The sequence below is a fragment of the Suillus clintonianus genome (genome assembly GCF_016758775.1).
Source record: "Suillus clintonianus strain FC179 chromosome Unknown DEU56scaffold_113, whole genome shotgun sequence".
Taxonomy (NCBI): Eukaryota; Fungi; Basidiomycota; class Agaricomycetes; order Boletales; family Suillaceae; genus Suillus; species Suillus clintonianus.
This window is the reverse complement of record NW_024539337.1, coordinates 52,706-67,313: the sequence shown is the minus strand read 5'-3', so window position 1 is coordinate 67,313 and position 14,608 is coordinate 52,706. Positions and strand designations below refer to the sequence as shown.

Genomic DNA, 14,608 nt, shown 5'->3' with positions numbered 1-14,608 from the left:
GACCGCGTAGACGCACACGGACACGTCTTAACGAGTTGTCACGTGGGAAGCAACACCTGGAGCTCGGGGACGGCGAATCGCATCCCTCTCCGGAGTATGTCTTTGCCAGAAGCGTGACATGCATAGCAGCCGCTTCACTTGAAATGCGCTGACGGGAGTTTTCTGTTTGAACTTCCTTGGTCAAATGCCAGGGAAGATCAGGGGATAGCCCGAAATCGCACCCTCTTATCCAACAAGAAATTGTCCTTGGAAGACCAGTAGATTGCAGGAGGTTGCAAATCGCGAGTCAATTTGCGACTGTTGCTCTTATCTCCGCTTTGAAGGCTTTTCATCTGAAACAACATATGCCGTCGAGACCGACCTCGCAATAATCGCTACCGGACCGACGTTTTTGGGTCTACCAGTACGTGTCGTAAACGTAGCATAACGGCATCAGAATTTCATCCCTCGACAGCAGAATCGTCTCATTGTACTCGGGGCCGCGGTAGTCTGGAGTTGATGGTAACAACCAGGATGGCACCCGTATCTGGCCTTCGAACAACCAGAGCTGGCATCTCTTCAAGCGATGTTGTAGCGAGGATATACGAATGCAGCAAGGAAGACGTGGACCAACCAACCGATTAATGCCAAAAGCATCGTTGCTTCTCGGCGTTCTCAGTCCCTGGATGAATGGCGCATTGTCAGCGGCTCCGAAAAGATTGTCCTTCTCTTTCCCTTATCTCCAATCCGTTCGATGGACGGACCACAAACCGATAGCAATGGTACTGGTAACGGCCGGGTCATAGACCTTTCACACCACCTGTCGGGTGAGGCCAGGAATCGAGTTGCGAACCCGCTGAAAGACATCCTCCGGGTGATCAGCGAATGCCCGGTTACTGATCTCATCAGCATGGCAAACGGTAATCTCTCTCACTGTCATACATAGTGATGAAATGTAGCCAAACGAATGACTTGCAATTGCAGGTGATCCTCATCATTCGTTGTATCCTTTCAGACAAATTACGTACGAAGTACCATCTGTGCAAGACGCACCTGATCCAGTCATCTCATGGCGGAACAACTCCGGGCTCGCGCAGATCATACGTTCCTACAAAGATCAGGAATGCGCACTATCCATTCGCGACGCCTTCCCGTATTCCCGGGCTGCTGGACTTAAACAGTGCATAGATGTTATCACCGACTTCACGAACTTGATATTTGCTCCGCCGAATCATCACGTGACGTTGACATTGGGGAACTCTGATGGTATCACGAAGGTTTTTCGCCTCTTCGGGGAGAATGGAGATCACTTCTTGACTGATGAGTTTTCCTTTCCTAGTCAGTGGAAGTAGACTTATTCGATATTTGCTCTGAACTAATTTTTATCATGATGTAGGTATGACAAACTCTCCTCTCGCATATGGCGTCAAGTGGGTTGGTGTTAAGATGGATTCTGGTGGTATCATTCCTGAGGAGCTCGAGAAAGTCCTCGTTAAATGGGACGAGGTGAAGTGGGGACGACGACCTCATGTTCTCTATATCATCCCGTAAGATTCCAAACTCCAGTCTGAAACCGCATCACACAGTAGTATCATCAGTGTCGGCCAGAATCCCACTGGATCAACACTGAGCGTGGATCGCCGCAAGAAGATCTATGCCATCGCACAGACATGGGACTTAATTATCATAGAAGACGGTAAGTCGACTCGGCGGTGTCATCCCACGTCGTCTGACAACCCTTCTCGCAGATCCTTACTATTTCCTGCAATATGATATCCCTCCGAATCAAACGCACTGTCCACCAGCAAGCCCTGATGAATTTATTAAAGATTTCAGAAGCACCCTAATACCTACATTCTTGTCAATGGACGTCGACGGCCGTGTGCTTCGTATCGACACGTCAGTAAACCCCATAAAGCCTAGATCATTTTTTGATCTTCGTTATCCACTGTTTCACAGATTCAGCAAAGTTCTTGCCCCAGGCATGCGATTAGGTTGGATCACAAGCAACAAGCTTTTTCACCTAAAATTAGCAGATTACATCGATTCGTCGACGCAGCCACCGCACGCCTTCGGGCAGATGTTCGTCACCGAGATGCTTAGCGAACATGGCTGGAAAGTCGAGGGCTTCTGCCGGTGGCTGAGGAGCTTATGCTTGGACTATCAGAGCCGCCGTGATTTCCTCCTCGACGTTTTCAGGCGCGAAGTAGAATCTACCGGTTATGCCAGCGTCAACTGTCCTGAAGCGGGGATGTTTGTGTGGATAGAAGTTTTCTTTGAGAAACATCCGAGGTTTGTTCGAGAACAATGTTTTGGTGGCTCGCCTGTTGTTGCACGGACGAATACGGAATACCTCCTGAAGGAGCTTTTCGAAAGGTTGATGAATACTCAAGGCGTCGTATTCATACCATCCTCCACTTTTGCTATTCCAGAAAATCCCCTATGGGTGGAAAGCGATGGGCATGTGCCATTGAGCGATGTGAGTGTTACCAAAATCATGGACTGATCAATACTTTGTTAAACCCTGCGGCAGCGCACCAGGTTTCTACGTGCAACATTCGGTGGCACTGAGGAGATCATCGAAAAGGGCATGATACGCCTTGGCAAGGGCTTACTAGAATTCTTTCAGGATTAGTAGGCGTCGTGTTACATTCAAAATATGACTATGTGTAGACAAGTTCATTACAAGTACATGTATATATGAGATTCGTGCGCGCGATCACAAAGGCACAGGGTCTTCCAGTGCCAACGTCTTGTCAGCGACACGCTTCGTAAGTTCATCAGCCTTGTCCAGATTGGCTTGTATTTTCTGGTCTATGCCACCTAGGGCCAGTTCAGAGATTGCCCATATCTTCTTCATCTTGGGTACGGTCTCCCGTAAAGCGAAAGCAACCATGAGGAAGTTGTTGACAGGCATACCGGCATTTCGCAGGCAATCTAAGGTGCAATTAAGGTACCCTGGAAAATGGTTATGACAAGTGGGTGCAAGTCTGCATTGGAGCACTTACATGCACGTAACTCGTCATCCTCGGGGTATTTGCCGGACGCAGTCGTGTACTCCCCTGCCCCACTCACAAAGCTGTACATTCTTTCCACAGGATTACTGGAGTACCGAGCTGATTGCACGTGATAAAATCCGAGAATCCTGCAAAGCAAGGTGTTAATAAACAGAGGACCGCAAATGTGAGGAGGAAAGAGGACAAACGCATGACCAAGTCCTTCAGGGTAGACGAGAAATGACGATATAAAGCCTGGGTCAACTGGTTCACCATCGCGTATCTGTTTAGCTATTTCGGTCTCTTTGAGAAGGTCCTCGGCTTCTTCCTTGAGCTGTTCAAGGGGAAACTTGGAGTTCAAGCCAGGGTCGGTGGTGTAAGCCTGTCATGCTGTTTACTCAGCGTCCAAGAAATAGAGCGGCTCGCGACCCACGCTCATGAGCATCTTGAGGTACAAGCTGCGGATACCTATCAAGAACGAGCGTTCGAAAATCGCTCCCCTGCTGGCCTTGGGAACGTCCTTCCAGATAGTTCTTCCCCATTCGACCAAGTCGAGAGCTCGTCTGTAATACTCAACACCAGCTTGAGGTTCTTGTCTTAAACCGCCCTCGAATGCAGCTCTCATTATCCATGCACTGCAGTGAATGATCAGCAAGTCTCAAAAGACGGAACTCGTCCATACGTACCGAACAGTCACAGACATTGCGGGGCGTACATCATCCCAGCCGTTCTCCTTCAACCGTTTCTGCGCCAGTTCCTTGACGGTCTCGAGTCCTTCATGATCCCAGGCCTTACGAGCCGTAATTTCGAACATGACTGCCTCTTGGTCAGCGTAAATTCAATAAGTAACGCCAGTAAGATCACCTTGTTCATTGTACATGCTGATCCAGTTATTGCAATTGATATGAAAGACGCGATCGTCACGCATCAAACCATTGCTCAAACTCACCAACCCCTACACCGCGTAAAAATAATGTACATGCGCATAAAATAACTGTGAACTCACATCTAGGTTTCCGTGATACATAAAACCATCTGGCGTTGAAGGGTGAGGAACTTTTTTCATTCCCTTCATCATTTCTACTCCGTTGTTGAATTCCTAGAGTTTTTCAATGGTTAGCGTACCGCTGTTTATTTGGAAACCGCGAAGATCACCTCATATGCAAGTGCGACGACCCAAGCCTGCAATACTCAGTAAGAGAGTACAAGACTACGACTCAAGCTCACACTGCTAGATATCCTTTCATTTTTCGCTCTCCGGAGCGCAGGAAGCATGTCCGTCGCCACCTGCCAAGGAAACTTGCCAGCTTTTTCATTCACCGAGAGGGGCACGATAGGTGGCGCATTCAAACGTGCATTCACTGCTCTCAGACCAGCAGTGTATTGGTCTTGTTGTTGTCGCTCTGCGGGGCTCAGCTTAGTTTTTGTAGTGCGTCTAGGGCCTTCTGCCAAGCATGGGCGCTTTTTGGCCAATCCGCAAGCGCCTAGTATATGCGTCCAGGGTGAGATCGGGCTGATCGGGAGAATGAAGGGACTCACGTCTCGAGATGCTGCCAGCCGTGACCACCCTTTTGCATAGCCCGGATCCAATTCTGTAGCCTAACATACGCATTTACATTCCATAAACCCACGTATGTGGCATACTGTGACCGTAGTAGTACTTACCATGTGCGCATCATCCACGGCGTCTAAATATCTATTTAAAGATCGAAGGTCAGTCATTGATCACGCTCAAAATAAAATAAAACTCTTGGCAAAGTCACCTGTTCAGGGCATGATTGCAAGCAGCGCGGTTTGCATACAAAACTGCATTCTTATCATCCAAAGCGATGGCCTCGGTATATTTGACGATCGCCCCAACATAATCTTGCTTCTTGAATAGCTCGTTGCCCTCGTCTTTGAGCTGTGCTGCGGTCGGTTCGGACATGTTTTGAAAAAACCAGGGAAGAAGCGTCGAGCAGTTTAAATCGTGGCGTCGCTTTGATGTAGATCAGACGGTGAAAACGCTGGAAAAGATGAAAGGACTTTTGGGAAGGTGATGGTGGAAGCTAATGCTGGCTTGACAAGTTAAACTTTTAATTGCGCAGACTTTGAGGCGGGGGCAACCGATCAACACGAGGCCGGACCATCTGGACTGGATCATTTGTTACGTGTTGGTAGGTCCGATCGACGCCTAGAAGTTGAGTGGCGTACTGGTGTATAAGTTATGTGTCGAAACATCGCGTGCTTTCATTCAGACTGAGATCTGTCTAACGGACTCTAACTAACCATTGGATAATAGTTTTTTTTGATTTACATGTAATGCGGTGGGTTCATCTCATGGTCATGGTAGTCAGATTGGTTGGACTCATGGAGTCAATGTTGGTTCAAGGGTGGTATCGATTACTAGTATACTACGAATAGTATCAAAGGAGGGGATTTAAGTAGGTGGTATCACATGGGTAGGTACTTACTACAAACCCAAGGAATTAACGGGCCAGCGAAAAAAGGAACAGTGGAGGGGTATCGCAAGAGTGAATCGATCGATAAGCGTGTTAAAAGTACATGCAAAAAGGTTATGCAACGAGCGTTATGATTAGGCGCTAGGCCTTTAATAGCCTTGAATGAGAGTGGACGGCGATGGCGTGTGAGTGTCCGAAAGGAAGTGTGAAGAGTGAAAATCAATGTGTGACTCGTAAAAGGAATGGAGGGCGTTTTTTTTTTATTCATGCACCCACTTTGAAATTGCGAGATGCGCGGGAAGCAGCCAAATTGTTCAACAGTATCCACGAATTTGGGAGAAGAGATGCCATCGTAATCAACCCTTGAATCCGAAGATCCGCGCGATCAATCCAAGAATGCTAGCTCACTCAGTCGGCGACTCTCTGCGTCTTGGATACCCTTGGTCTCGAGCAGTATGCTTCCACGGTTATGCATCGTCGGCCTCACAGATACTCGTGGAGAGGAAAGGTGACTGGAAGTACTCGATAGATCCGCACTAGACCCTGAATATCTGACACTCCCAATCGAGCGACGCAAATTGGTGAGTGAGTTAGTGCCAAATTTGGACAGAGATGTTCCAACTGATGAGCGTCTGCGAACATTTGATTCTGTCGTACGCCGCCGGGATGGGGGTGCCGGGAATGGAGAATATGAGTTCTCCTTGTCCGGTAAGACCGGTGGGGATGTGTGCGGCTGTGAGGATGATCCTGGAGGTGCAAGATAGCTAGAAAAGGAACAAGAGACTGGACTCTCAGGAAGGGCAGTGTGACCCGGGGGGAAATAGTCCTCCACTGGGGTGGAGACGACTATTGGCGGATGAACATAGTGCGGTGGCGGTGGCGGTGGTGTTGGAGGCACATGCTCTGCAGGTTCTTCCTCGAGTACTTCCAGATGCGAAGATGGGGACAGGGGTGGGACGCTACTGGAAATTGAGGATCTTGCTATGAAAGACATCTCGGGATTAAGGTCCGCGCGAGTGGAATCGGAATCACATGTTGGGCTCTGGGGTAGTGATGGAGATGCCGAATGTGACAGCGGGGATACCCCTGATGCCAGCGCACCAAAGCTGGGCAGCTGTCTTGGGTAGAATGCAGTACCACTGCCAGAGTCCGAGGCACGCGCTTCACAGGAACGATTTATGGACAACCATTCTTCCTTAATTTTCGATGCCGCACTGGAGCCACTCTGATCTTTGTCGGGGACAGGGAGTGTAGCTAGATGCTTGTCGGCCTCACGCTCCTGTTCGCTGAGATCCTTCTTGGGGGGAAGCAAACCACGCTCACGCAGCGCAGCCTCACGATTCTCACGCGATGCAAAAGAGTTGGGAAGCGTGGGAGAACGGGGAAGTATGACGCGGGGTGATCGAGGAGGTCGTGAAAAGTGTTTCACATCTGTGGGGACATGTGCTATATGCGGGGGTGATGGCTTGGGTTGTGAAGATGCGGGGACGGTGATGTGTAACTTTGATGTTACGCGACGAATCAACGAGGGTTTCGTGTCAGGTGGTGGTTTGGTAGTAGGGGGCGATAATTTATGGATATTGGTAGTTGACCTGTAGAAATGAACGTTAGCAAAATGAAACCCTCGGAACATAATCCGAGATGAAAGCGAACAACGAAAAAGAGAAATTAGAGTTCCAAGAACATGCGACGGCATGCAAGACCCGCACAAGTGCCATGGAAAGGGATGCCCGAAACTCACCTTAGGAGACCGACGCGCTTCTCAGTTGCCTCCACTGGTTGCTCTAGAAAATGAGTGCTGGATTTTTCATTCATGAGTTCAACATGAGATTGTTTGCTGGTGCCCCCTGTTGGGAGTTCCGGCAGTGTCTTTTGAAGATTCCGGGGTCGTTCATCGGCATTGTTGGGAGTCGTGAAGTGGAAACTAATACGACGCTCGACGCGCTCGGGAGAAGAAGAACGGTCACTGTCATCCTCGTTAGGTGGCGAAAGTGGTTTGGCAAAAGACTTTGACCGCCAGCGGAGGCGAAAAGCATCAAAGTTGATGACAGAGGGCATGACTATGGTCTTGCCGCGGTGTTCGACGATGAGCTAAAAGGAGGTGTGGGGAAGGGGGGACAAGTTAGATGACAGGCCTTTTAAGTGAAACCGGAAGGGACACACGCGGTAGGAATAAAAGTGGAGTACTGGGGAGTAGTAGCAGCGTGACCACTATAGACCAACTGTAACCGGCGGTATATAACGGAACGTCACAAGGTTATGACCACAAGGGGTGGGACCACGTACGAGGGGTACTTGAACATATTCGGAATACCTTAGCTGGTCTGCTATATACTTGTTCGGTTTGGGTACTTCCAACTAATTGTGAAGCATGTTATCCTGCAGTTTTTTATCACGGTTCCGCAACCAAAAAAAAAGGACTTCCACGGGGGTATGAATGGCGTGATCCGGCGGATTTTGATGGGAACGACATGGTAGCGGTGTGACGTTTGGGGGTCGTCGAGAAAGCAGTTGCGTCAACGTCTACCTCGTTTTCCTCACGTTCAAGCGCCCATGAAACTTTTTTACTCCACTATAGTAGTTAGTGCGCGTATATCTGCGCATAAATCCGGAAAATATTTTAATCATTGACAAAAAGAATTAAATCAAATTACAACAAAAAATTTCAACGTCACCCCGGATTTATTTTTATTCAAAAACATACTTATTTTAACTAATCCATACGGCGAGAAGCATCCACACGCTATCATCGTCCGCTACAAGACCGCTGAGAACCTTGTCGATGTGCCGAAACTCGAGGCTTCCATCATTGATCATCATCATCTTCTGTAACCACGTTTGGGCATTCTTCAAAGTTCACCGCTGAACGAGGTTGTGCGCGAGGCTTTGTAGTTAATACCATGTGTCCAACGTTCACCAATACACTCGTGATTGGCGGCTTATTACTTCTATTCGCTAACTTCGCTTAGTGACGGCGTGGACTATCAACTGTGGAGCATTGTGGCTGCGTGGAACTCACACTTCCCGTCTCCTAATCATTAGGCAGACCTATTTTCCATAACAAATTCTCAGTAGCGCAACCTTTAGCTCCGTATACTTGTTCATCCGACTCCATCGTTCAAAGGAAAAAGTACTTGCCAATTGTCTGTACCAGGTGAGCCAGTTCACCTCGGCGTTTCGCGATCTTTATTGATTTGTTGCTCAGCCGTCGTGGACGATCATTAATGTCCATCAACTTTTGCTTCCGTGGCGCCGGAAGCACGAATTAGCTTTGGTATCCTAGGCAAGTGTCACCACCAACTTGGATGTGAATGGCATATGAGATACTGTCGCGGATCTCAACTAGTCCTGCGAAGTTCAGGTGAGTAAAATTACGGATGTCCTGTTGGCATGCCTGGTGCCTCCTAGTGCTCGTGGTGAATACAATGTGCATTGATCCGAGTCCTATATATGACTCCATGTCAGATAGGTTTCTTTACCTCGGCGGTCCAAGGGCTAGATCGCACATATCGAACTGCGCTATCGTGTATTTGGCCGTTGGAATCGCGGTTCACCGAGTCCGTCTGGCTATGGACCGGTGACAGTTGATACGGCAAAGCTGTGGCGACAGCGGTCAACGGTAACATATCTCGCAGAGCATCGTTGCAAAAGGAAGGTTGAGGGACTCAGAAGCTTCGCTATTTGAATATCTGACCTCCGTTCAAGGCCCACATTTACTTGCAGGCACTTCATATCCGCGCAGTCATGGGAAATTCGAGTGCGAAGGAACGAAAAGACGTCAGATTCTCAGTTAATGCTGTTATGATGATAATCACACCCGCTTGGCTGTTCGATATAGATATGAGCTCGAGCTGATCAGACCCAGTCTAGTGAAGGACTCGAGGCCATAAACCCATGACGGTCCGAGGTATCGCTCAATAAGGCAAACCTGAAGAACCGTTGTCTTCGCGATGGATATCTTTGAGCCATTCATGATCAAGCGCCTTTTCCTTATATCCACCTTGTAAATTGCTCTCTATGGAAAAAACCACTTTCGAAGCCGAGAATCGGAGAAGCCCCAGATCTAATACGGACTTACGGACTCATCTTATATTGGGAGTTTGCGCTCTTTACCCTCTCTTTCCCTCAGCATGCATCATACATCCGCATTGCATCTGAGTAGAGATGCAAGCCCTGAGGTCCTCATTAAAATGAAGGTGAGTTGGCGATCTAGTAAAATGAACTGGCAGTTCTGATGTTCATGAGATACTGCAGTACGCTTACGGTAAGTCTATCGTGCGGTTGCATGGCTGCATAGTGACCCCCAAACGTGTTCCAGTGGCTTTAGTGGCGCTGTGGGTAGGTAATGCGGAAAAACCTACTCCTTCTGAAACTAAACTTTTGGGTCAATTGAGGTTTATGACTACGTCACTACTTTGGATGAAGAGGTATGCGTGCTCCTACTTGTACTAATCTCATAGTAATATCACTGTCGTTCTTGCTTCATCAGCTGCCATTCATTGCAAGGTCGAGCTGGAGGATAGTCAAATATCTCTATCTCGTGTGTCGATACGTGCCTTTTATTTATCTGGCAGTAGTCTTAATCCGTGAGTCCGATTGACGCTGATCTCTCTTTTTGACATACCCCGTTTATTAATAAAATCTAGGAACACTGGAAAACTATCCATCGCTCGACGTGAGTTGCCGTGTAGACGCTCATCGGATATGACCTTTTGACGTTCCTGCATAGATGTGTCAAACATACTACTCCCTGAATTCATGTAAGTTGACCGATTTAAACGGGCAACGCCCGGGGCCCGTCAATCTCACTCCACGTTTTCCAGATCTTGGCACTGTGATAATTCTCTCAGCAGAAAGTATGCCCTTTTCTCCATCATCCACCGCAGACGATAACTGATCATGTATATCAAGGCATATTTTTTGTGCGCACATATGCCATTTGGGACCGTTCAAAACGGGTATTGTGGGTGTTCATCATCAGTGTCATTGTAAGACCTTGTGGCATTACTGTCTCCGGTTCTCGCATCAATTGACCGCGTTAGTTTCTCCTGACGCCCATAGTTGCCATTCTCGTGAAATACAACTCCTCGACAACCGGTAAGTGCCCCTCGGAGCTTCCGGTATTCCGCGAAGTCACATAGTGAATGTTCACGTCCCTTCAGTTACTAGCTCGATCGCCATTGGGATATCGGGTTGTTCCAAGACGGGTGAAACTACTGCTGTGCTTTTTGTATATGTCCTCATGGTGATCGCGGAGTTGGGTGAGAGGTCATGCGACATATTGTCCGATTGTCCATCTAAACCGTTATCGCAGAAATATTGTGCTTGACATTGTATCGCGCCATCGGTAATTGCCGGCGCGAACACGGACGTGCCAACGTGCTCAAGGTTCTTGTACAGCATAATGTATTCTACTTTTTGTGCGGGGTTGGTAAGTTTTATCGTTGAATGCTCTCATGCACATAGAATAATGCACCCGTAGTGTCTTCTCTGGTGCTCATCGTTGCGATTGCTATACTCCCCGTCAGTACCTGATTTTATGAGTTCACTTGGGTATTACTGATTTGATCGGCGTATAGGCATCATACTCTGATTTAGCGTCCAGGTTAGTGTTAAATTCCGTTAGCGATTTACCACGCTGATCGCCTGGGAAGCATACAAATCACAGCCCATGCTGCCCTGGTCACAAGAATGCACCGAGCGCTATGGAGATACAACGAAAACCATGCCCGTTCAGACGAATTTTCCCTGACCACATTCAGTGCCGCCAGTATTCCGCCATTTCGGACTTTGCACAGTTCGACTTGCATTGTAAGTAATTCTGTGACTTTATGGTTTAAATCTAGGTTTAAAAGCAACAATAAATAGGTAGACGAACCTTTTGGGTTGTAAAGATCCGGATTACACCCCTACGAGCATGACAAAAATGACACCTTGGCAACATCCCATGCAGCCGTTCCGATGTCGGTGCATGGTGCACTCTTTTGCGAATGGACATACGATGTCGTATTTTCCTTGTCGCGACTCCTTGCTTAGTCACAGGAGCGAGGAAGGCATCGATTCATCTCCTGTCCACCCTCGAGCAGCATAACATTTGCTGTTTTAGTTATAGTTCGATAGACTTCAAACTATCGGACATGGGCTCAATTAATGTCAGATGCAATTGATCTAGCCATCTCATCGTGTTCATCTTTAGCCGGTGTTTATTTCGGCAAGCTCGGATTTTGTGGAGAGGGTGAGATGTAATGAAGGGAAATCAAAGGTCCCAAGTGAGGACGTGGCTGCGGATATGGAAGTCTTGGGTGGAGGATTTCCCTGTCCTGATCGGGTTCTTGTCAGTGTGATTGCAGTGCTGGTGCATGCTCCGATGACGGACCATACGCTCCAGCTGATTAAGAGCTGGTGTGGTGGAAATGCCATTCCCAACGTCTGAGGTGAAGTCGCAAAAAAGGGTCCTGGGGCCATCGCGTCAGTGGTCTAGGGGAAACCCCAAGATCTGGGACTGCGCCTCTCAAGCACGGAAATGGACATTCGACGTAATTGGTAGTGCGGGTGACAGTGCAAAGGTATCGCGGACATAGGCTCGCACTGACTGACATACCATTAGTGTATTCTCGCGAGTAAACTCATGGTATTTGGTCAAGGCGATGATAGGATACTCCGATGGCTTGCCTAATACATACGTATGGCAGTCGATATATCGTGATATAATGAAATGGCTAACAAGAACTGAGTAGATTGTGATTGTCAATGAAAGGCATAGCAATAATGAAGGGAACTTACCTATCTATGATTCTAGCCCAACCATCAATTACTCTACTCGTCCTCATAGCCTTGTACAGGTTTTCTCGGTCGTTTCGGCACTGAAGGGAAGAGTCGCATTTAGAACAACACGATGCGAACCAAAAACTAGATAGGCAATGACGTACCAGGATATGTGGTAGGTATAGGCTGTGCGGGAGTATATCCGAACCAGTTCCTCCTGATTGGAGGCACGCTCAGAGCAAGAACTGGTCCCGCGAGCCCGAGGACGCAAGAGTAAAAGATGACTGGTTGTTCATGTGCGAGGTATTGCTATGGAGTATTGGCGAAGGATATTAACGTTTCATGTCGAATAGTACGTACCAGATGCCTGTAGCCCCGTCGGAAAGGAGATATAATGGACGCCATGGGATTAGAACAATGCAGGCACCAGATTTCGAGTGGGGTTCTGCTTGCACTTCGAGGTTCGGAAGAGGTCGTTGTTTGCGCTTATTGTGTAAAGGCTTTAGAAATAAATATGAATAAACAATTATTCATTGCAGTGGGCTCCAGATATGTTTTAACTGGCACATCGTTTCTGTTGGCGTGTATTCCGGCTATGATGTCCCCGATCCAAGTTTGACCTTCAATTCATACATGATTCACTGATACAGCCTGCCGATCGTGTGTGTGTATTAGGTCTATTAAAACAATCTACGTATCGCAATGCTGCCAGGGTAGACTCATGATTTGCTAACTTGCGAGTTAATACAATCCTGTAAGCACCCCGTTAGGCCTTAACGAGAAGTGCAGCACCGGAGAGGACATGCTGCGTGAAAATGCCAACTATGAATGCTTCATCCTTCTGAGGGACCAATTTCCGTGGCTTTGTAGATGATGGATATCCGCGGAATATGATTGTGAATGCTTGAAAGTCTTCCACAGCGATCCAGTCAAGCAATCTTTCTGATGTCGAGCGCTTTGGTCCCCTCCGATGATATAGCGGGAAGCGATATCATGTATCATTTTTCAGCTGCCTTGAGGTCTGTGATTTCCTCCTTCGCAGGTGTCGCCGATATAAATGATAAGCTGTATCTTCGCTGGGCTTCTGCTCAGCAGCGATTCAGACGATATTCATGCTACGCATCGGCAGTCTTGAACACACGGTCATTGCCTTTCAGAATGCTCTGCTCAGCTTTCCTTGGCTGATTGTCTTGGAAAGCCTGGATTGCGCGATTACACATGCTGGTGAGTTGATTTGCAGTGTCTGTGACGCCCTGATGAATTGTTTTTATCCCATGCCGCTTTGCTGGCGTCGAGAATCATCTTTCTGTGATCGATGCCCGTGAGGATTGATTTTTGTTAGTCCTCCTAACTCCACATTCGATGATCCTTTTTCCACGGAGTAAGCCATTCAGGTCCTGACAAGCGCGAGAACACCCACCAACAAGGAAATCTATTGGTCTAGACCCTTTGACACAGCTGGAACACGGTTGCAGCGGATCAGAGAGAAGATAACGATTACAAGAAAGGGCCTAGTACAGGGCGAATATAGGCCAATGGACAGGCTGACGGTTCTGTGGGTAGGGCATCTTGCATCTAGAATCCCCGTGCAGAACGCAATCGTTAATTCCTGTGCAAATGGTGTAGTGAGAGATACCATACTGCACGTATTTGATTATGCATCTGAACAGTTCCTGTGCAAAGCTGACATCCAAGGGGTCAACAAGGCGGCCGTTACAAAACTGGAAAACAGCAGGGACCTGCAAGTGGCTGGGCTTATCAGAAGCCCGTGATGATCAAGGAGCAAGGCGCTGCGTAATAATGTTGGTATTTCAACTCAGTGGCGGTATCTTGAGAGCAAGTAGTGCTGCCACACAAATAATTCAAAACGGCAGATACGATACGCTCATCGTCGTAGTTTGAATTGGGAAATTCAACACTGTTTTGCTCGCCAATCGTTCAGGGAATCAAAGCGCTGCAGACGCAGTAGCAACTCACATTGTTATTGATATTTCGCAACTCAGCGCGAGGCAGTCTATACATTCCTTCTGCTCCAGGCTATGGTCAAGCTTTACGCTGATTTTCAAGCATTCGGGTTAAACCAGGCGGCCTATATGATCCCCCACCCGGCGGCGGGGATGATGGCTGCAACTTATATCGTGCATGATGCTAAACGCATGCGTGAGCCGGCAGCCAGATTGAAAGATCATGAACACAGGATGCGATGATAATATTGAATGGAGCCTTCTGAGCCCGTTCGTCTAGGCGATGCTCATCCTCATCCAGGCTGCTCCAAATTACACTGGGTGCCCGAGCATTAGCATTCTCGCGGGAGAATGCATGTATAGTGTCTCTCCTTCTCCTGATGGACAGTCATGACTCAGTCTCAGTCACTGAGCCTGGCCGGCGACATCGAGGTTGACTTTCCAAGTTCTTTCAATAGCAGGA

At 48.0% G+C, this 14,608-nt stretch overlaps 5 protein-coding genes across 5 annotated transcripts; 2 read left to right on the top strand and 3 right to left on the bottom strand.

Moving 5' to 3' along the window:
• Positions 1–733: 733 nt before the first annotated feature.
• On the top strand, positions 734–2,614 carry DEU56DRAFT_745781 (pyridoxal phosphate-dependent transferase; the record flags this gene model as incomplete). Its single annotated transcript, XM_041349170.1, has 7 exons — positions 734–899; positions 964–1,317; positions 1,376–1,526; positions 1,578–1,675; positions 1,728–1,878; positions 1,939–2,458; positions 2,513–2,614. The coding sequence occupies 7 exons, from the start codon at positions 734–736 to the stop codon at positions 2,612–2,614; spliced, it is 1,542 nt and encodes a 513-aa protein (XP_041203392.1).
• Positions 2,615–2,698: 84 nt separating this feature from the next.
• On the bottom strand, positions 2,699–5,312 carry DEU56DRAFT_983975 (uncharacterized protein; the record flags this gene model as incomplete). Its single annotated transcript, XM_041359978.1, has 10 exons — positions 4,739–5,312; positions 4,641–4,671; positions 4,203–4,574; positions 4,131–4,157; positions 3,982–4,074; positions 3,840–3,930; positions 3,662–3,791; positions 3,409–3,610; positions 2,988–3,357; positions 2,699–2,937 (listed from the first exon to the last, which is right to left on the bottom strand). The coding sequence occupies exons 1-10, from the start codon at positions 4,900–4,902 to the stop codon at positions 2,699–2,701; spliced, it is 1,719 nt and encodes a 572-aa protein (XP_041203391.1). The 5' UTR covers positions 4,903–5,312.
• Positions 5,313–5,801: 489 nt separating this feature from the next.
• On the bottom strand, positions 5,802–7,474 carry DEU56DRAFT_760234 (uncharacterized protein; the record flags this gene model as incomplete). Its single annotated transcript, XM_041350409.1, has 2 exons — positions 5,802–7,008; positions 7,158–7,474. The coding sequence occupies 2 exons, from the start codon at positions 7,472–7,474 to the stop codon at positions 5,802–5,804; spliced, it is 1,524 nt and encodes a 507-aa protein (XP_041203390.1).
• A 2,072-nt stretch (positions 7,475–9,546) lies between these two features.
• On the top strand, positions 9,547–11,849 carry DEU56DRAFT_917672 (uncharacterized protein; the record flags this gene model as incomplete). The annotated part of the gene is made up of 16 exons (XM_041358022.1): positions 9,547–9,612; positions 9,671–9,680; positions 9,735–9,754; positions 9,811–9,843; positions 9,906–10,002; positions 10,063–10,091; positions 10,146–10,176; positions 10,240–10,272; positions 10,328–10,404; positions 10,459–10,513; positions 10,579–10,677; positions 10,731–10,847; positions 10,899–10,939; positions 10,996–11,021; positions 11,071–11,227; positions 11,613–11,849. 16 exons carry the CDS (start codon positions 9,547–9,549, stop codon positions 11,847–11,849), a joined length of 1,128 nt encoding a protein of 375 aa, XP_041203389.1.
• A 71-nt stretch (positions 11,850–11,920) lies between these two features.
• On the bottom strand, positions 11,921–12,739 carry DEU56DRAFT_974467 (N19M, NADH-ubiquinone oxidoreductase 9.5 kDa subunit). The gene is made up of 4 exons (XM_041359546.1): positions 12,542–12,739; positions 12,346–12,490; positions 12,200–12,279; positions 11,921–12,145 (listed from the first exon to the last, which is right to left on the bottom strand). Exons 1-3 carry the CDS (start codon positions 12,584–12,586, stop codon positions 12,233–12,235), a joined length of 237 nt encoding a protein of 78 aa, XP_041203388.1. The 5' UTR covers positions 12,587–12,739; the 3' UTR covers positions 11,921–12,145; positions 12,200–12,232.
• Positions 12,740–14,608: the final 1,869 nt, after the last annotated feature.